The sequence below is a fragment of the Rhyacophila brunnea genome, unplaced genomic scaffold, assembly GCF_057557595.1.
Source record: "Rhyacophila brunnea isolate RB1 unplaced genomic scaffold, BYU_Rbru_1.0 scaffold_11, whole genome shotgun sequence".
Lineage (NCBI taxonomy): Eukaryota > Metazoa > Arthropoda > Insecta > Trichoptera > Rhyacophilidae > Rhyacophila > Rhyacophila brunnea.
Window position 1 is genome coordinate 38912675 of NW_028232763.1, and position 21928 is coordinate 38934602.

Genomic DNA, 21928 nt, shown 5'->3' on the forward strand with positions numbered 1-21928 from the left:
TATGCTCAAACTTGTAATTGATATAAAGTAAATAAAAAACAAACAAACAAACAAATATAAAATACTGAAATGTCATTTTGACATTTCATTTTGATTTCTATAGTAACGCACGTATATAATAATAATTTAGTTGCTAGGACAACCCCTTAGCAACCAATAATAGTCTTTTACTTTTTACGGATTTTTCTGAAATAACTTTCCATACAAAACAGAATTAACTGAAAATGAATTCAATTCTGCTTAAAGATGGGTAAAAGTATTAAAAAAATGCATCGGCATCGTGTTCTACTATATTCTAAAAGTTTCAAATATCTAGCTAGTCGGGAAGTTAGTTAACAATTGATTGCAAGATTTGTACTGGACAAACAAGAATATGACCTAATAAAAACGTTGTAAAATAGAAAAGGGTAGGTAGCAAGTTTTCGATTTCTATAGTAAATACTAAATACACATACAACGTGGTCGAACGCTTGACGTATTTGAAATGACTGGTGATGGTTGTAAGTTCCTGAGAGCATTCCATTATCGAGATTCGGGAAGACCGTTTACCGAGTATTTATGATTTTACTGTTTTAATTTTTTGTTAAAAATGTTTTGGACATATATTATCTCGAGAAATTTTTAGGTTTTCAAAGCAGTCGAATTATTATTTTCCTATCAGAATCAAAGAAGAATCAATTTTAACCGTGGTTATCGATAAAATTTACACCTACTCAATGACGATGTTCAACATACACGTCTAGTGCACAATTTCCATTTGAATAATAAACGATTGTGGGAATTTCATAATAAATTTTTATTTTCTCAAGAATCACGAATAAAAAACATTCATTCACAACCTTTAATCACTCATTGTGTGCATTGCATATTATAATATTATTTACTATTATAATGTAAATTATTTTATAGGTTTAATAAAATATACTTACCGACTTATATGAAAAATAAATAACAATTGTTTCACAAATTAATGGTTAAATTATGCAATAAATATATAGCAATAAAATTAATTATGAAGGTGTTCATTATTCGAAGAAATACAAGCGAATGTCGTAACATAACATATTTATTATGAATAAAAATAAATTGATGTATTCTTTACTTAAAGCGTAATAAATTATGCATTTTTTTTTATAAATAACCTTTAAGGGAACTGATATTTCAATTAAAAAAAACACAAGGGGAGCTTTCAAACTTGTTTCTAAGTGCTGCAGACATCCTCTGTTTGAGAGTAGATTTCGTAGAAGGCTCTAATCCTCAGTAGATTATAATACGTAAGTTTAAAAAAAATTCTATTAGTATTATAAAATATTCCATGTCATATTTCAATCAGTTATAAAGAAAGTCTTCTTTCCAAGGTATCATTATGAAACCATTAGAAATTTTTACGTCCTAACTGGAATCGCCTCTCTTCCCTTGTCGTTTCATTTTTAGGGTATCTAAGGACACGGCCCGATCGGGCCTATTCGGTCCACTCGCCCTAAAACCAGACCTGTCAGCTAGCATATACTCATCCGTTAAAGGTGACCACAACATGTTCAAAATATTCCTGTTCCTTTTAGTGATAATATATACACGCTATTGGCCTAAATATAACCTTGTTTTATCTAGATTTGATCTACCAGTGATCTCAAATATTTAGAGATTTAATTCTATGCCAAACTCATATTTCCGTAATAGAACTGTAAAAGAATTTATTTCTGAGGCAAGCATTAACGCCAACGCATGGGTGACCAAGCAAAAATATAACGGACATTAATGATCGCCTTGCTGAATACCTACACCTATCTCCACTGACCAAATAACATATCGACTACTTAATCTGCAAACCAGCTAACTGCACTTTTGACCAACAATGAGATTTTGATGGCATTTTGTTATAAAGCATGTTTTATAATATGTTCACACAAAATTTCAAACTCCTAAACCTATAAATAAAATAAATGCGTTATCGCTCTTTACACAAAAAAGCCAACTTCAGGTGTCAAATTTCCAATATCGTAAATGGAAACACTCCGCTCTTTATATAAATCGTCTTTATATAAAAGGGAAGCTAAAATAGTGTAATTATTCAGAGTACAGCTTATTTGTATAAAAATAAAGATTTCCAAGTGTATTCTTGGAATTGTTAAATTCCGCTCGATAAATAAATTGTTATGTTTTTCCTTCTTCTTGAACAATATAGCCAAGAGGAGTTAGCCGGTTTGCAGATTAAGCAGTCAATAATATGACAGTTTTGAATATGTTTGTCTTATGTAAGACTAAGAAGAAAATTAGAATCTAACATAGTCAAAAGTTTGTTGTGATTAATTGAATTGAAAGTATTTGTAAAAAAATCGATGTGTGTACTTATGTACGCGCGTTAGAAGCTATACTTCTTTGGCGTAACAAAACAAAAACAAAACTTGTAATAACATAGATTCTTCGACTAGCTCTTAATTTTGTTAAATTACACACGTAAGAAAACGGGCCGCTTATTGAAGCGCCGTTGGTTTATTTCTATACACTTTAACTTATATTACTAAATTATATAATGGTTTCTCGTTGTTTTTATTTTTAAAGTACCAAATGTCACTCTGACGTTTAATAGTTTGTTTACGTAAAGAATTGAAAATGGCCGACAATAATAAATTCGCTGCCTAGGCAACGGAACAATTCTAAACTATAATATTATATTGTATAATCGTCACAATTGCAGTATCATACTGTGGCGTAAAGGTGGTGCGTTCGGCTGATAACCGAACAATCGGTGGTTCGAATCCAATCGAGTGCGTTTTTTTCTTTGAAAAAATAAATCATGTGTTACATGTCACATGCCAAAAATACATTGATCCAATTTTCCAAACGCGCCTAAAGAAGTATAACTTCAATAATCTATCTTCAAAAATATTTACTTTGCAACCACGCGAATTCATGACAATTTAGCTTTTTGAAACATGAACGGCTGCTTTTGCTTTTCCTTTTGAAGTCCGTTTCCAAGCTGATTGAGCTTGAAGGTATGGTTACCTACCTATTAGCAATCGGGCGAAGTCCTATAATTTTTTTCAGCGCCGTTAAATTACCTCTGTAATGTAATTTATCCATATCCTAGTTTACTCGATTATTTTTAATTGTCTTGTCATCAAACTTCATTTCATATACAACCATAATTTGTATTAGATTGTTAGTTAGCAATTTGGATAAATTACAGGAAATTATATAAGATGGTAATATTATGGCTCATTCCATTGAACTAATACGTGCATACATCCAATAGATTAATCTTTGATGTCATCTAATCTCGTATTATTAAATAATTACATTATCAATCAAAACTACTAATAATTATGAAGGTAAGAAATCATAGGTAACAAACCCAAGACGCTTTAATGCCAACTATGTACTTATAACTACCATATATTTAAGTCGACGATAATTGGCCAATGAAAATTCACTTTTCAATCCTATCAAAATGTAGATATCACTCACTTTATCATTTGATCAAATTCGGTAATAAGTGACATTATAATTTTTAATTCATTCAACTTTCTGACTACAGATTGTGATTGCTTGACATTTGAACTTGACTTGACTCGAGAAACGTCTCGGAATTCCATAATTTTCGAATTCAAAAATATTTTTCGTCTCAAAAGTTCGAGATTGGTTTATTGATTTCTCAAGAAATATCTTTATTTAATTTTTTTAAAACATCTCATTAACAAATCTTTTGTCGTTTCTTTTCTTAATCCATTTCATACAAAATTTGGGACCTTTTTTAGACTTAAAAAAAAGCTATTCGCCGGAGAATTTACAAAATTTTGTTTCGGTTCAGTGTCGACGGCTTTCTGTTTTAACTTGTATTAAGTAGTTTTGGTCTCCAGTTATCTTTTTTTCCATTTCAACTTCTCTTTCTTAATTTTTCCAGACAAAATTTTTCAAATTCTCAATTTCTATTGATAATTTCTTGAGAAATAAGTTTTTTTTTCTCGAAATTCAGTTCGAAATTCATTCGAAAACAGAAGGAATGAGTCTGCAACGGCTGTGAGTGTCGCAAAAGTAGTATGAGGGTACAATAATAATTATAATTTGCAAAGTAATGCAGAAATAAAACAATGGAAATATTATTGAGTTTTTATGCATTTTTTAATTTTCAATAATAATACTAAAATATGTCGATCACATGTAAATATGTCATAATTTTAACACCTTAGCAATAATTACAATATTGCATTGTCAGTTTTTTTAACAAAATATTTTTTAAATTAAATATGAAATTCAAGGTCAGTTTTATAGATACATAAAAAATTGCCAATAACATGGCTCTCAGAAGTGAAAATTCGGTTGTCACGTCATATTAGAAATTAATTAGGAGAAAACAGCTTTCGGCAGATAAGAACTTCTTGGTTAAATATATGAAGATAGTCTGCACAGAACTTTGAGTTCTACTTTATACACACATTTTTTATTGTACGGCATCCATTTTTTGTCAATATCCGGGGGGGAAGATAATAATGAATATAATAATATAAAATCAATTTTAAAAAATGGACACCCAATTTTTACTTTTAATTTGCTTTATTGATAATTTGTCAATTAAAAAATATTTTTTTCTCAATTTTCTTTTGCGGATATCGACACTAAAATAATATACTTTCATTAAATAAATTTTAAATCACCTTTCATAGAGTAATAACATCACAAAACATTTATTCTTAAAAAATAATGACATGGCTGGCTTTTAAATAAGATCTATTTGTCAAAAAACGGTGAGAATGGTTCTTAAAAATAATAATATTATCAAAATTAAATTCTCTTAAAGAATGAGCAGTTTCATATCAAAAAAATACAAGTACTACCTACGCTTACTTTTAGGATTTTTCTCTTATTTTTACAAGAAAATAATTTTCTTTTAAAATTTACACCAGAACACCATTAAATTTAAATCAATATAAAATTTAAGTGAATTGAATTATTTTTGCTTCATTCAGAAAACTAAGCAGATCTTTGTAATATAATAAAATACACGACACATTATTCATAATAATCTATACACATAATTAAAAGTCTTTAGTTGAAACACTTAGATTAAAATCACAATAAACATTTTTTTTATAACGTCACCAGCTCCGCACAAAAATATTTCTATCCATGGTATCATACAACAAAAAAAATACAATCATTTCATAAGATATGTAGTCAGACATCAGTTACTTTTTACAATGTTAAAAAACAAATTTTGGATTGCACTTTTTCAGCTCCGTCTCAGATTTCTTCGTAATGAGTAAAAAGCGATAACTTTTAATAAAACTAACATTCCAATGAGGATTCCCACATTTTGCCAATAGTTCACATGCTTCATACTGACTTCCTCAAGAAGTTTTGTAGGATTTCTGTAACAATACAAAATAAACGGTAAAATAATTTTATTAATAAAATAGCACGTCATGTTTTTTCATCAGAGGTCTATCGGTAATTGGATATTCTCAGAATGTAAAATCACCTTATATTATCAAACCATATTTTATAGTAGAAATGCGTAGTTTAATTCTTTGAATAGCAAATAATGGACCTTCAGATAATAATATATAAAACTGTCATATTATATAATATTATATCAAGGCAAATAAGGAATGCAAAATGTTGCAATTTCTCGAAAGTTTCTAGTTGATTAAAAACCTTGAAATCCATTGAATAATTTATTAAACATATTTGTCTAATCAGTTAAATTTAATGAAAATTTAAGATATAATTGCGTGTGTTGACAAAATATTTATTTGAAAAAGTGCTATTACCACGGACATCAGCGCATCTATTCCGTACACAAGACTGCTATCGGCGGCAATCGAGGGTAGTTTTCATATTTTTGTATTGAAGTAAGTATTATAATCTTTACAATAAGTTAGTTGTAATTGTTACAATAAGTGCTATGTTTTAACAGTACCTGTCTTGGGTGTGCTAAATTTTAGAGCGAGATAGACAATTTTGACTGTTTAGACGGCTAACTTATGGTAACAATTATAATACTTAGATACAAATATATTATGAACCTTCACACGGCTTTGTAAGTTGCAATTATTGTGGATTTCAGTTGTGGAGAAAAAAATGACACCTTACCAACACATACAGATTTTATTGAAGGATCTGAATTTGAACATGTGGAACAAAATTTTGTTCCTCGACTAAAATTATTAGGTGACACACTATCAAACACAGTGGATTAAAACTATCGCTATTATACTATTAACTAATGATTATTTACCTGAGATGGCAATAGGTTACATCCTCGGGGCAGATCAAAGGCTGCCGATTGTTACCATATATCGCCAGCATAAGTCCTTCCAGAGCATACCTGCATGTGGAGGCGTAAGATACAATGTACATAAACCGAGACATGTGTGGGAAGAGTACCAGAAATCCACCAAACACCAACATGGTGCATGTCAAGATCGCACCACAGAAGGTACCGTTCTGAAACAAAAGCAAAACATTCATGTAGATTCTAGTAACTACAGACAAAAAAAATAGTGTCGCAAACACACGCGATAGAAGTGAATTTTTAAAAATCTCCATTTTCATTATCGTCAGAATCGTTGTTGTCTGCAATGGATGTCAACTGTGCACATAATTTACGACATTTGTAATACACCCCATCTCCATTTTTCCATATACTCACAAATTACTTTTCAGTTACATACATAGTCTTTGTGACATAATTGTATAAAAGATAAAATTACCAAAATGGGCACCTAATATATTTTATTATGGGTTGTCTTTGATACTAAGAATGCATGATGTAGATACTAAATTTAAAATTCAACCAATGGCATATGTTTTTTATTGTTAAATTTTACATGGCGTAAGCAATTTACGTGGTTGGACGGCTGATTCAAAATCAAAGCAGTGAATCTTAACAAGTGGTTATTTATGTATAGTAAGTGTTTCACATTTCTGTCTACTGAAAGGTTGATGGTGTGTGACCAACCATGATCATTTTTTATTTATTTATTTTTAAATCGGCTGTAACAGTCCTTCGTTGCACATCAACCATATTCACTCCATCGGTGAAATTGTTATACTGTCGTAAAAAAGTTTCAGTTTAATAAGATTCTATAAGATAACATCGAGATTTTAAAATGTCACATAACACCTATTGCCAGACGAAAAGTTTTTTCATCATAAAGTCGTCATTCGGCATTTCAAGCAATAGGTTGTGTGTTGTAAGCTTTGTAAGGGTCCATGATAAAAAAACATTCCGAAATTGATATGTTTGCTTTTGAGCTAGCATAATATCAGTGGGGAATACATGTATGCAATGGATGATGCCGCTACACTGCTAAAACAAGCGATGCTATATTATCATATTCTGCAAACACCATTTAGGCATCTTCCAAGCGTGATTAAAACTTATTTACTAACATTATGTACATAGTACACATTTTTGAGATTGAAATGCCAATTTGTTCAACACAGAAAGTGCTCAAGAATGGTATAATTAAAACTAGCAAAAACGATCCCCTTGCTTCATAAATGAATGTAGAAGAATGTGTATTCAAGCCAACAAATCAGCTCATTGTGTATGAAACTGCACAAAAACGTAGGATATGTTTTTATTACTTTTTTTCCACTTTTATTATATTATTTAAAAATAAATGAGAAATCAATATATAAATTCTTTTACTCAATATTAAACCCATTTTCTAACCAATAACGATGTCATTCTTCTTTTTGCTCTCCTGCAAAATTAGCATTTTGTCAATGAGCCTGTTTTGGCCATGTGACCTTCATGATGCTTTTTATGCTTATTTTTAAAATTTATAATTCATTTTCGAAAAAGTGATAACACTCACAGATATTTTCGGGTTTGACTAAAAAAATAGTAATTTTAAGGGTGTCCCCTTATTGTGTCGAATAATAAGATAAACCGCCCTTTTTGTTCCAAAGGAAATATTACCGAGTTTTACAGTCTGGGTGTATTGTTATAGGCATAATTGTATTCATGAATAATATTTTTTTTTCAACCATGTCCGATCCTGATAGGATCATATGGGCCTCCACAAGGTGGAGGTTTGTATTGACAGATTTTGTTTTTTACGAGAAATGGATGTCAGTCACTTGCTCAACCTATTAGGTCCATACCCTGACACACACAAATTGAAAAACAATATGTGTACTTGCCAGGCCCAGGATTCGAACCTGGGACCCACGGCTTTATAGTCCAACGCTTAAACCGCGCGGCCACCGTGGGTGTCAAATAATAATTATTGACCGCAAATGTTGGTGGATGGATTACAATACAATGAATAAAATATTCACTTACCACGGCATCCACTAATGTCCCAATAATGTGCCCGTAAGCCTCCGATATTAATGTTACCAGCATAAGAATTATCAAAAACATCATAAAGCGTGATGTTTCTAAAGGCTGTGCAGACAAAAAGTATGATGATCCTGAGTAAATCGCTGCAAACAATATCTGAAAATGTAATAATGGTTTGTTAAGGTGATGTCTTTACCTACTAGAGGCACTTAGCGGAAAAATACGAAGCTTGAAATTTGAGAATTTTTTTTATAATTTACCATTTCCACTGCGTTAATTAATAAATATGTATCTGAAAACATTAAAAAGAAAAATATTTTTTATTTTTAGTCAAAGATAAACTGGACATAGTTATGTAGAAAGTAGCCAGTCCACAAAAAATAAAAAAATGAGAAGGTTTTCTCTACGTTCTGCTGAAAATAGCCAAGCCGCAAAAAAATTATTCTTGAAATTAAATACTATTTACAATTTTACATTTATTTTTAATATCATTAGTTGCTAAAGTACCATTATCTCAGCTCGACATTATTGTGGACTGGCTACATTCTGCATAACCACGTTCCTTACATTGTAAAAAATGTAATAAAAATAAATGTGAATTTGTTGAATCGGACCGCACCTTATTATTACATATATTTTATGGGCATATGTATTATTAAAATTTAGTTTAACAAGTTTTCTAAGCATCACCTAAAAGATTTTTGACGAATTCATAGTTTTAATATTTTTTTATATTTATTTAAAATAACATCGATTTTTATAAAAATCCTTTTTATTTAACATTTATACGCGTAAAATAACAGCCGGGACAAGATGCCAAACCGGCTGGGACGCCGGGATCAATGCGTGAAACCGGGACGTATGGTAGGTACGCCTATTTATAGTTACATTTAAGTATATAATAATATTCATTTTACCTGTATAGGAGTGTTGCATATGATAACTGCAGCATAGAAAGTCCGTAGTTTGTACCAATTGTTAAAGTTTTCTTTTTTGAGAATCAAAAGCTCCTGAGGAACTGCAATGAAATACCATTCACATTAGTAACAACTATATTGATATCCCGCTTCGGTATAAGCATAAGGGATATCTATTACTATCATCACTATCAACAGCTGGAGTCGATCCACTGCTGAATGAAAGCCTTCCTTAAGCTCCTTTCACTCCTCTCGCTACGATGCAATCTACCGAACCTTATCGGTTCGTCTATCCAGTAGGGTTTAGGGCATCGTTGTTCACCTTGAGTACAACTATATGAAGGAATTTGTCCAGCGATTGTCCAGTCACCGAGCGACATTTCCAACCATTACCATTTCTGTGCTTAGCTACATCTATCATAAAATTGAGGTACCATTGTTTCGCCTGGTCTAGTCTACAAAGTTTATATTTACCTGCCTGGCGTATAGATGGCCAGTAGGTAGTTGTTAGTGTACTCGGTAGGTAAAAATAAGTTGTAAATGTAAGAGTTCACGGATTCTAATATAATGGGTTGCTTCCAGAGGTGACAGGTAGAGTTGGGTATTTCCCGAATAAAATCTCAATCACGAGATTCGGGATTTCCAGAAAAAAATTCTCGAGAGAATTCGAGAAATCGGGAAATTTAAATAAAACATGTAAAAATCCTAAAATCAGTGTAAAAACAGACAGATTCCAAAAAAATATGTTTTTTTTATAGTGTAAGAAGACAGATAAAATAGAAGTAGGAAAATAAATATAATTCAAAACATTACTTATTAAAATAGAATTTCAAAAAACACAGACTGTCAATCGCTGCGTCTGACAATCGCGTACGCTTTTGAGACACACAATTCCCCAATGTTGTAAAAATTGCGCTCATTTTGAGTCAACGTTGGCTTAATTGTGTTAAATGCCCCGATCAGTCCTTGAACGTTTTGTGTTTTCTGTCCACTTTTTTCATATAGATAATCGTTTTTTCAATAAATATTTGATAATAAAAAAATCCCGAATCCCGAGAAAAGATTCTCGAGATCCGGGATTTCCTTAATGTTAATAATTTCAATTCTCGAGATACGGGATGGAAAATCTTGAAAATTTCTCGAGAATTCCCGTCGGGAAATTCCTGAAACCCAACTCTAGTGACAGGTGAAAGTGAATAATAAGTCAATAGTGACACGAGTTGCTTTCACATTTGAAAAATTATCTGTCTCGTATTTATCCGAATAATTATTACCTATTTAATATGTTGACTGGCAATACAATCAATGCATAAAGCACTAGTTTCTTATTTTGGGGCTGGTTTGATTTTCGGTGTCATAACTCATAAGACATCAGATGTGATTGTCTCAAAACTCAGGTATTTTTACGAGTGTGATTACTGCTACTTTAACTCTTTCATAAATACTACAATACTGTAATTGGGCTTTACGGCCTGTTACGTTTAAAAAATATAATCGACATTTGAACAATAAACCTATTCCGTAGATAATCATATTCACTTCCGACCATTCGACTTAGTTCTGTCCGTAGATGGTGGTTATAACCATAAATTTCTGTCATATTGGGCTAATATAATAGCATCTCCTTCTTGGTTATGTGGTAATTTTGCAGGATACCAATTATTACATCCTCTGGTAGTATCACCATATTATGTGGTTGAGTTTGGGGCATCTTACAGCGAGTGAGAGAATCTCTTCTCAGTAAGGCTCAAGTATAGTTATTAAATTAGAAGAAGAATCACACACTCTCTAGTGCACACCAATCAAGGTAATAGGAAGTTGACTTTATAAAAGGCGCCTACCACTCGTTATGCCAATATATACGTCTGTATGAGTTTGAAACATTATTTGCCTTGTAATCCATCTGTTTTGCGTACCTACATACTTTATTTTATCATTGAGCATCATCTTCATGTGATTTCTCAATTTGGCAAGAAGGTAATTTCATAATAATATCGATTTCTCGAGACGAGATTTCTCGATCATAACCTTTAATCTTGTGCCAGTGATTTCTAAGATTGCATTATTTGTCACGATGTCGCGGATCGTTTGGCACCACGATAATATGTATAATATTAACTTAATTACAACAATTAATTATTGCGTACAACCTTGATGAGCTGGAAATTGGAAAGAGCATGGTACAAACCTAATAAATGAATGGATATAATGAGTTATATAAAAAAATAATTGCTAAAACAATATTAAAATAAATAATAGGCTTACATCTTAAAATTGCAGGCATCATTGAGGTATAGGTCAAGTAGACTATTCCGATGAGCAAAAAACCAACATTGCTAATCGATTTCGATCCGTCAGATCCACTACCGGTAAAACAAAGTCCTAGGATAATACCAACTAAGCAATGCATAAAAGCCTTCAAATGGGTTACCGTCTATAAATAATAAAAAAAACAATAAATTAAATCAAATTAAAATCAAGCATAAAAAATTCAAAACATAAAAATTGAAGTGCCTTTGTAATAAAATTATAGATAAAACAACATTTAAAAAAAGGTATGTATAATAGAAAAAATAAATTCATGACTAAAGCTGAGTGTTTATTATCTATTTTATTTTGTGCAATATAAAAAAAAGTTTAGCAAATAAAATATTAGTGGGGACTCAAACCAATACCTCTATGTTTGATTGTAGAATTATAAATAAACATGGTAAGCAAAATAAATAAGCATTAGGTAGATTCCTACTAAACTAGTTACCCGACATCTCCTATAAATTCAGACATTGGTGCGTTGGCTAAAATATAAATTGATGTTGATCTGAAGATATGTTTGAATTCCAGTATGATACCATTTATTATATACTCTGTTTATTTTGTCTAACAACAGTTTTGCATTTCAGTGGGTCTATAGCTATTCAAGTATCACACTACTGAATAAACAATTAAATGTTGTAAAAATTTAGTACAATATGTGAAATGATTATATAAAACATTAAATTAATTACCGAGGTAAACTAATTCAATTCTTAAAAAATAATTATATTAGTTTAATTGGCGAAAATTGAGCGACACAGTAGAGCTGCATCTTGCAGCTGATATTTTTGAGGAAGTCGAGGAGCAGAAATTTGCCCTGGCATTAGATAAGACGGAAAGCTCGGTTAAAGTTTTTTAATAGCATTGGAGAGAGGTCCTGAGTAACGGATCCTTAATCAGAGGAGACGAGGTGATATAACAGCGGGTCACAGTCAAAGCCTTGGTAAAATTATAAAAAAAAACAAAATTAAATATGCAGTGGGTATCTAATCAAGGCAATGTAAGGATTTTTATCAAATAAAATACAAATGTGGTGTATTTTGAATAAATTGTAGTAGGCAATGATTTAGGTACATTGATCTAGTAAAAAACAAGCCATGCTAATGTTATCAAATTTGACTAATATGCATTTTTTATTACCCAATCTCGATACATCTGGATTGAACAACGGTTGAAGAGAACCCAAAACTTGGTCAGTTCTGATGGAGGTGTTATTAGGATTGTTGCTTTGCAAGATTCCATCAAGCTGCCCCGAGGTGTCCTGTGTGATTTACTTATCGTTGTGATATTATTTTCATTTTCTATAACTCTGTTATCATTCCGCCAACAATCACTCACTGCGCCATCTGCCAGTTGGCTATTGAAGTTTCCATACTCGCAATTTGCTATTTCTAGAACTGAAAATAATAATATGTTGAAGATATAATTTTTTTTCTCTGCAAGTCAGTTTATTACATTCGGTATATTTGAATATTCGAATATTTTATTTTCTATATTATAATACCTACTTTTTACAGCAAAGTATTATATCGTCACTGTACAGGCCAATTGACGTAACCCTCACTTTTCATTTTGATGGTGATGGACTTATTGCATACTCTTACATGAACTGGCCAAGTATCATAAATCCCAAAAAATAATTCAAAATTATTTTTAAGCCATTTGTAACTTGACAAAAAATATTCCAGCCAAATGCTGTAACCCTCTCTAAACGTAAGCCATGGATACGTACAACAGAGTAAGCCACTCAATTTGTAATAAAATAATATACTTAAATTTTATAAAAAATAATAAGTAAATCCAATGCCCACAGTTTTTTTTCACTTCTTGAACAATTTGATATTTGAGTAAGTACTACTTGGACTGTACAGTGACGATTTATTATGGTAAATAAATATTATAGACGTCTAGTGGATGAATTACAAAACATGCATTTAAATAAAATTTACGAAAAATCTTCTGACACAATATAACCAAAAAAGAAATAGGTATTATTAATTGCTTCATAAAACCTAGGAATATAATCTACTTTCGTCAGAATATCTCCAGGAGATTGGATATCATTATTAATTTTATGCGCTATTATTAATTTTTGTTGGAATGACATGATTATTGAAAAACAATGAAGAATATTATTTATATGTGTGTTATTTTATTTTTGAATAATTCTAAAGTACACGTATGTATCAAATGTCATTGTTCATAAAACACATTCATTCACAATTTCACCACTAGATGTCACTACTATTCGTAGCATTTTATTTGAAATAGTGACATCTACCATTTAAAACCTAATGCTTTTTTCACTGTCAAGGGAATAAAATTAGAGTAGGTAGTGTTTAGTTATTTTTGACATTGGAACACTACCTTCTAGAATCTAGAGCATTTTAATCATAAACAAATTAATCAGGAAATGGCTGAGTTTTATTGATATTTTAATTAAGTGTCTATTATCGTAGAGCTTAGTTTTATTAATTGTAGTTACATATTGTGAAACTTACAGTAATCTGCAGGGTTGTGATATTTTGGACATTCCAGTCCATAGGTCTTCAAATAATCGACAGTATTAGTAGTGGCTCCTTGATATACACACATGCCTTCAGCCAGCATGTAAACATGATCAAACATTTCATAAACGGTTGCAGATGGCTGATGAATTGTACATACAATAGTTCTGCCACCTCGAGATAGTTCTTTTAACATAGAAATGCATTGAAGAGTTGATGAACTGTCCAAGCCACTGGAAAAAACAAGTTTTAGGTATTTATGCATGTAAGGTCATCAGTTGGCAATATTCACTGCTGGATGAATGACGCTTCTTCCCCTCATTTGGTTCTTAGTTATCATTGCCACATTCACCGATCTTACTAACCTCGAAGACCCAGTGAGTTTTAGAGTAATGTGGCATGGAAAGATGTATGCAGGAATGTAAAGAAAACCATAAAATAAACTAATACATAAGAGTACCTACGCGGTGTAACAGAATCACCAAAACAGTTTGCCATATAAGATTTTTAGCATTTTCCACATATGATACTCCCTTAATTATCTATCTTAAGATAATAAATTTTTTCCTTTATTAATTTTGTACTATTATTAATTATGTATTAATTTGTACTATTGTGTTAATATTATGTTAACACAATCTGATAAAAGATACTGCGCCAGATTGATAATAGTCATCGAAGGCCATACACCTACATCTACTCCTCGATTGTTCAATTTTTAGCAAGAAGTGATACAACCTGAACTTTTTTTATTACAGATGCCAGACGCGGACATCTGAGACCTTTCGGGAACCATGGCAAACGAGGCTGGACGAGATGCGCTTTTTAATTTCTGTATTTATTTATGTAATAAAAACAATCAAAATAATAAATGGCGACATGTAACAATGATTCATTGCAATGGATTGCAGTCATATAAGAAGATCTCAGCAAGAAACTCAGAAGATCAGTCCTATGCAACATTTATTTTTCCATGGAAAAAAAACGCAGCTATAAAACGCAGTTCTCACTTCCCAGTCACCGCCTTGCGCTACTAAGAATTTTCCAGGGTTTTTGCAAGGTGGCTTTGTAGACCCTGGCCGAATTCAAACTAGCAATACTTGATGCGGGTAGACGAATTGTTTTCAATAAGACATTTTTTTCAACCGGCTCAAATTTCCTTTGACTTAGCATCAAGTAGAGTAGTTTGCGCGCCTTAAAGAAACCTCGATAGTAAATATTAGGTATTCATAAAGGCATCTAGAAAATAAAATGTCCGTCTGGATCTAGCTATGATTGTATAAACTCATTGTGTCCACATCATGGATGTAAACACATACATATTATGTTGAAAAAACAACATGAGTGCATTGTTGCAGCAGTAGCATTTGTACCCGTGACACATCGATCAGGAGACAACCATACTGACTTCTCCTACACGGTAGACGTTATTAAGTGCTATAATGCGCCGGATATATGGCAGCGACTTGCCTGCGCGGTATACTTTGTGCAAGAAATACGGAACACTTTTTAGTTTGCGCGAGATACAGTTTTCCCATCCATACACACGAGCTTCCCGATACAAATCGGTTTGCGCAGGTAAACTTGTGGTAAAGCATGAGCACCTAGCCGGTGTTTAAGGCAATAATTTTCTGTCACACTTACGTTGTAGGTTCATCCAAAAACATAATAGGTGGGTTGTCAATTAGTTCCAAAGCTATTGAGAGTCTCTTCTTTTGACCCCCAGACAGTCGACTGCATCTTGTCTCTTTTGTTGCCGTTAAGCCTAACGTTTCCAGGACTTCATCTATCTGAAACAAAATATTTATACATATTTAAAATAATGAGAATAGTTTACCATTAGTACCTACATATTACATATTGAGCGATTACATGGGACGCAACTTTTCTTAAAAGCCCAGTGATTTTTGACGTTATAAATTATAATATAATTTTTTTGCTCTTTCAATAATCGAAATTGGTAAAGAATGCTGTTCCTAACATCTAAAAAGCACATTAAATGGAGGGGATTTATATTATATCTTATACATCCATCATGGCCGCGCGGCTTAAGCGTCGGCCTATAACGTCGTGGATCCCAGGTTCTTATCCTGGATATGGCAAGTGCACATATTATTTTTTTATTTATGAGTCAGAGTATGGACCTAATAGGATGAGTACTTGTGGCTGACATCCATTTCTCGTAAAAAAAACAAAATCTATTAATACAAACCTGCACCTTGTGGAGGCTCATGTGATCTTATTAGGATCGAACATGGTCGAAGATAATTATCAAAAAATACATTATTTTTTCTGTGTTTATTATAGTGCTAGAGCAATGACCCCCATAATGGGGCTTAGTTCCCTTGGCAATCTTCGCCCTTTCAACCCACGATCCTTCGATCCGCTGCCAGAGCCTCTACCAACTATTCGCTATACTTGCAAAACAATAATGCAATCTATAAGTTCCATCATCTCGAAAAGTAGATCGACGACCCCAATTTTTGTTTTTACTTTTCTGCCTGGTAACTTTCCATGAGGGTTTCAGATCGATAGGATCGTTAACAAAAAAGGTAGTTTTTTAAAGAAAGTTTAATAGAGGTCACTTGTTTAGAGTTCAAGTCAAGTCAAGTTTTTTAACGTTAAATGTGAAAGTAAAACAAGACATAAAATTATTTATTATAATATTATATTAGATATTTAACATCTATCAGCAATCTATGCAATCAAATAATCTGTTATGTCAATAATGAATAGGTACAGTCCCATAAACTTATCTGAAGAATTGATAGGGGAGCGACAGTCGAAAACTAACCAATCAAGACTCGCAACTGGACACATCTGACATTGGAATGACGATTCAATATGGCGTCCATATGGCTTCATCGTAGTTCCATTTTTGACCGTTCTTTAGATACGTTTGTAGGACAGTATATAATAATTTATATATTTATAATTGTAACATACCACCATCTGTTTGGCAATAATGGAAAGATTATTCCCTAGTTTCAGATCAGCTGCCATGTTCATCATTTCTATGACGCTAAATAGAGGGCAGAGCTGGTCATCCTGGAGAATGTAGCAGGATTCTTTTTTGTATTGGTTACTCATTCGTCGTCCGCATTTTTGGTTACTAATGGTGCCAGTGGCGCCAGTTGTTCTGAAAATAATAGAAAATACACAGTTTAATCACTTGTTTATTATGCTTCATTAACACAAATCAGAAATACATACTTTATAGTTTATAAGATCTCAGATCCAATCTGAGATCAACAAGTATTTTATTACCACGTTTTTATAAGCTCGTATTCTTGTTTGTCCAGTACTAATTTTTTCTTGTGTGTCCAGTACATTTTTTTTTTCATGTTTTTCTATTTTTGATTTTAGAAGATTTCTAACTAACTTCCCGACTAGTTAGACATTTGAAACTTTTAGAATATATCAGAACACGACGACAATGCATTCTTTTAATACCATTAGCCATTTTTAAGCAGAATTGTATTAATTTTCAGTTAATTCTGTTTTGTATGGAAAGTTATTATTGTTGGTTCTTAAGGGGGTCCTAGCAACTAAATTATTAATATATACGTGTGTTACTATGGAAATCAATATGAAATAATGTCAAAATGACATATCAGTATTCTATATTTATTCAGTATTTCTATCAAGTACAAAAAAAATAATTATTAATACATAGAATTGTCAAGTTTATATGAATCAACAGACAATTTAAAAACGTGGTAGGTATATAAAAAGTTCTTTATCTTGTAATTATTTTGATGTAGAATTACGTCTTTCTATTCGATCAGGTGTGTCGCTGACCGTTCAGTAACGATGTCAAAGTGTTACATTATAGTATAATCACTAATCAGTAAACACTTAATTATAAATTAAGGTAAGTATTAATTAATTAATTCGTTAATTACTTACCGAAGTCATGGATCTCTCCATTATTTAGTTTTTATAGCTTACTTACACTTGCTAATAATATAATAAACTATTTGTTTTATTCAACGAATGAGACACAAGATTTGAGAATGTAATAATATCTTAGATTATAGAAAAATAAATAATATATATACATAATTTTTAAATTAACTCATAACTTTTAAGTAAAATAAACATAGCGAAATATAAATCATGCGTAGTCAAATGAGTCCCTTGATGTTAAATATTGTATCCATTGTGAATTCTTGATACTTACTTAATTCTACATAACAATGTAAATCGTTTTTTTGCTAATGATACAGTTTATGATAAATTTTCATTCAATTTTTTTGACAAGTATAGATCTAAAAAAATTCTCATCTAATTTGGGCGTGGAGTGGGTAAGCTAACGTAAATATTAACTTATTTATATTTACATTTAATTCCAAATAGCAAGTCCCATATCTCACCATATTTACTTTCATACGAGCAGTAGTGGGTAACTAATCATTGTATTATATTAAAATCATGTAGGTAAGGAATTTTCATATGTAACTAACAATATTGTTAAATATTAGTAAATTTTTTTGCCATGTCATGTCAAAACAAATAAATGCAGTATCTGTCATTTACTTTCAGCATTGAAAAAATAGTTCATTAATTATTAAACATATCGATATAGTTATCGATGATTGCTGACTGTTTGTAAAGAATGAAAATTAATAGTACTACATACTAAATGGGAAGTCCCATACCACATTTGCTCTCATAGGGAGCAGTATATGGGCAACTAATATTGCTATTAGAGTGATATTACATTATATGTATCATAATATTATTATGTAGGTAGGGTCTGCTTATTATACTAATGTTATTATGATTTGAATCTGAATAATATCTATATTGACTGATTATTATTTTAATTTTCGAAATTTTCTAGGCCGGCTGTAGATTAGCAATGCGTCCCCGGTAAACGGTGTTAACTTCAAGGTCTATAATATTATAACACTTTTATATCCATCACATTGTGGTGAGCTATACTCTCTTTGTCATAGTCACGGTATTTCGGTCACCATAATTTCCAAGTTTATTGTTGGATTTGTGCACGAACAATCGTTCATTCACCACATTGCTCAGCAGTGCATAAAGTGTCATAAAGTGCATAAACCTTATGGTCATCAATCGCGCATACCTTTGTGTAATATTTCGAACAAAATTTTGTACCTGATACAAATAATTAATTTATCGCATTATGATCAGTAGTGATCGCTTAGAAAATAATATACGGTGTACCTACTTATGAACTATTAAACGACAAAAGGACTTAACCCACACAAATCAAAATTTACAGGAAGCACCAAAATGTTTTCTAAGCTCCTGTTGCTCTGAGCCTCCGTAAGGTGCCATGATTCGCTACCGTAAAGCAGCACCGTCAGAATGAAAGCGTTGAATAGGTGGAATTCTGTTTAGATCAAGTACAATAGTGAGTCCCAGACACTCCGCATCGAGTTGAATGTTACACCAGCCACACCCATTCGGATAGTGAGCTTTCTCTGCATTTTGTAGTGATTTTTAAATGTGTTTGTTAGCAATACTATATTATGGGGTATTTAATATTATAGTGTAATTTTTAATTGTTTATAAAAAATCGTATTTAAAACTACATTTATTAAAGCAAATTTATTTAAAAATTAATAACATCTTGTCGGTGAAGATGATTATTATTCAATTAAACAGAATTTACAGTTTTACAAGGAGATCGTGAGAATAGGTTTTATGATATGATAATAATATTATCAATTATTAATAATATGATATATTATTATTGTACATTATTATTTTATTAACAAAGGTATGGATTACCTCTACGTACGGGAAACTCCATTTAAAGCTATGTACTTGATGAACAAAATAAGGGAAAACACCTGAATTAATCAAATTAAATCATTTATGGTTATTTAGGCAATTAAGATTGAAGGTTAATATTATTATTTAATATATCTTTTTTTTAACATACAGTTACGGTGAGGGGCAGTATGAATTTAAATTCTAATGGATTTAAGTTTTGTACTATTTCATTTGAGTCGTTTTTAGCGACCCGGGTTTCGCCTTTCGGCATCTTCCTGCACTATGTGTACTCACCAAAAGGTAAATACCATAGATGTATAAATATAGAGATAGGCAAAGAAACGGATCACTCATGCAATCGAATGAAGCATGCCGACAATAGCCGAAAACTTACGAGAAAAAGCGACGGGATAAAAAAAATGCAGGGCATCACGGAGGATTTACGTTGGCCCTTTGACCGTAGTTATAACGTACTCGTATAATAATAGAATAATGTTCAGCGAAGGAAGGTTTAAAATAATAACACTGTTTAGTATAATTAATTAATTAACTGGGATTTTAGTATAATTATATTTGAAAGTTGGGAATTTATGAAAATATTGGTAGGTTATTTAGGTACTTGCCTATATGTCTTTCAAAAGTAATACAAGTAATAAAGTAATTATAATAATAGCAATGAAGTAATTAAAGTAAATAAAATTATAAAAGGATATAGTATGTCATCATATTATAATAATCAAAAATAAAGTTTACATAAAGTTATACACATTGAAAAATATTATGACATTTTTGCAAATATCCCATCACTGTAATTAATTCAGCCTTAATTAATTTTAACTTACATATTTGTAATTAGTTTGCGCTTAATTAGGTTATACTTACCAACTTTCCAATAGTTCTGTTATGATAAATATTAAGAGAATTAATAAGTAATTTTCGAATTAATAACATCAAGTAATCATTTAAAAATAAGAAACACGGATATACAAAAACATAATATAAGTAGTACGTACATATATATAGGTATATGGATTATAAATATCTGAACACAAACACGTCTCATAATCGATTAATTTGGTAAACAAAATAAATATATATACCTATATATCTTAAAAAATCTTGTGTACTGGGATTCCACGAAGAATTAACAGAAAATAATATCAAAGTATCAACGCATACAATGATATAACAATACTCAAATATACGATAAAATCGAAATGTGTTTATTATATTCAATTATAATATTAATAATCAATGCTTTCACTTAATGCGGTCCTGAACAATACATACACGGGTGCTGTGTAAACAGAGTAATACGAAGCGAATTTCACCACGCGTTATGCAGTCGAAATTATTTAAGATTATTATTTTAACATGTATAAATTTAATTAAACATACTCATTTGTGATACGTCACGGCTCCTAAGCGTTTATTCTTTTCATTGCTGTCGTTTTTACAATTTAGCACGCAACACACAACCATTTTTACTGAATATTACCTACCTCAGGTGAACCTTTCACGTTGACTTACCAATGCAAACTGAGCGTCAATGTGACGCACGTTGAAGTGCTACCATAACTTGATTACAAGCCTGCCTCACCATACTTTCATATAACCTGCCGTCCCTAGGTAAATACACACTGACAACGAATACAACTAATTCTAACTTATACTGTTCCACTTTGATAGTTCTCTAGTGCTATGGCTAATATAATTAAGCGAAGTACTAATGGTATCTATATAATACGATGTAACATTTTACAAGCTTTGCTGGCATTTTATTTTAATGGTTTTTATTTGTAGTGTTCTTGGTTAATACATTGTGTTCTAATAATGACATCAATTAAATTTTTTTTAACGACATTGTAGTGAATGTATAAATAAATTACACGATTGACTGATTTATGGATGTTACCTAGTGATAGATACGTAGATGTAATGTAATATACGTCAAAAGACAAGGGTAGTATGTCAGATTTATATATCTGACTTTTTACGGCATACTGCTTGACTATAGATTTAGGTAGTATTAATTAGTAATAATAAGCCGGCTCGCACATCAAAACTCGTCTCGTCTGGAACGTGTCAAATACGTTGACGTCATCATTATGCACAGGTTGCCAAACTGAGCTCGGCATATT

The 21928-nt window shown here is 31.4% G+C and overlaps 1 protein-coding gene across 1 annotated transcript in view; it reads right to left on the bottom strand.

The window, feature by feature from the left end:
* Nucleotides 1-4105: 4105 nt before the first annotated feature.
* The window catches only part of LOC147078706 (ATP-binding cassette sub-family G member 1), a 152923-nt gene continuing 135100 nt past the window's right edge, over nucleotides 4106-21928 (bottom strand). The window contains exons 3-11 of the mRNA XM_085957634.1: nucleotides 16980-17172; nucleotides 15678-15823; nucleotides 14028-14266; nucleotides 12667-12923; nucleotides 11479-11647; nucleotides 9214-9314; nucleotides 8297-8452; nucleotides 6239-6447; nucleotides 4106-5369 (exon numbers count right to left, since the gene is read on the bottom strand). Coding sequence (XP_085813760.1) covers nucleotides 5231-5369; nucleotides 6239-6447; nucleotides 8297-8452; nucleotides 9214-9314; nucleotides 11479-11647; nucleotides 12667-12923; nucleotides 14028-14266; nucleotides 15678-15823; nucleotides 16980-17172 — 1609 coding nt within the window. The 3' untranslated portion in view covers nucleotides 4106-5230. The remainder of the gene's footprint in view (nucleotides 5370-6238; nucleotides 6448-8296; nucleotides 8453-9213; nucleotides 9315-11478; nucleotides 11648-12666; nucleotides 12924-14027; nucleotides 14267-15677; nucleotides 15824-16979; nucleotides 17173-21928) is intronic.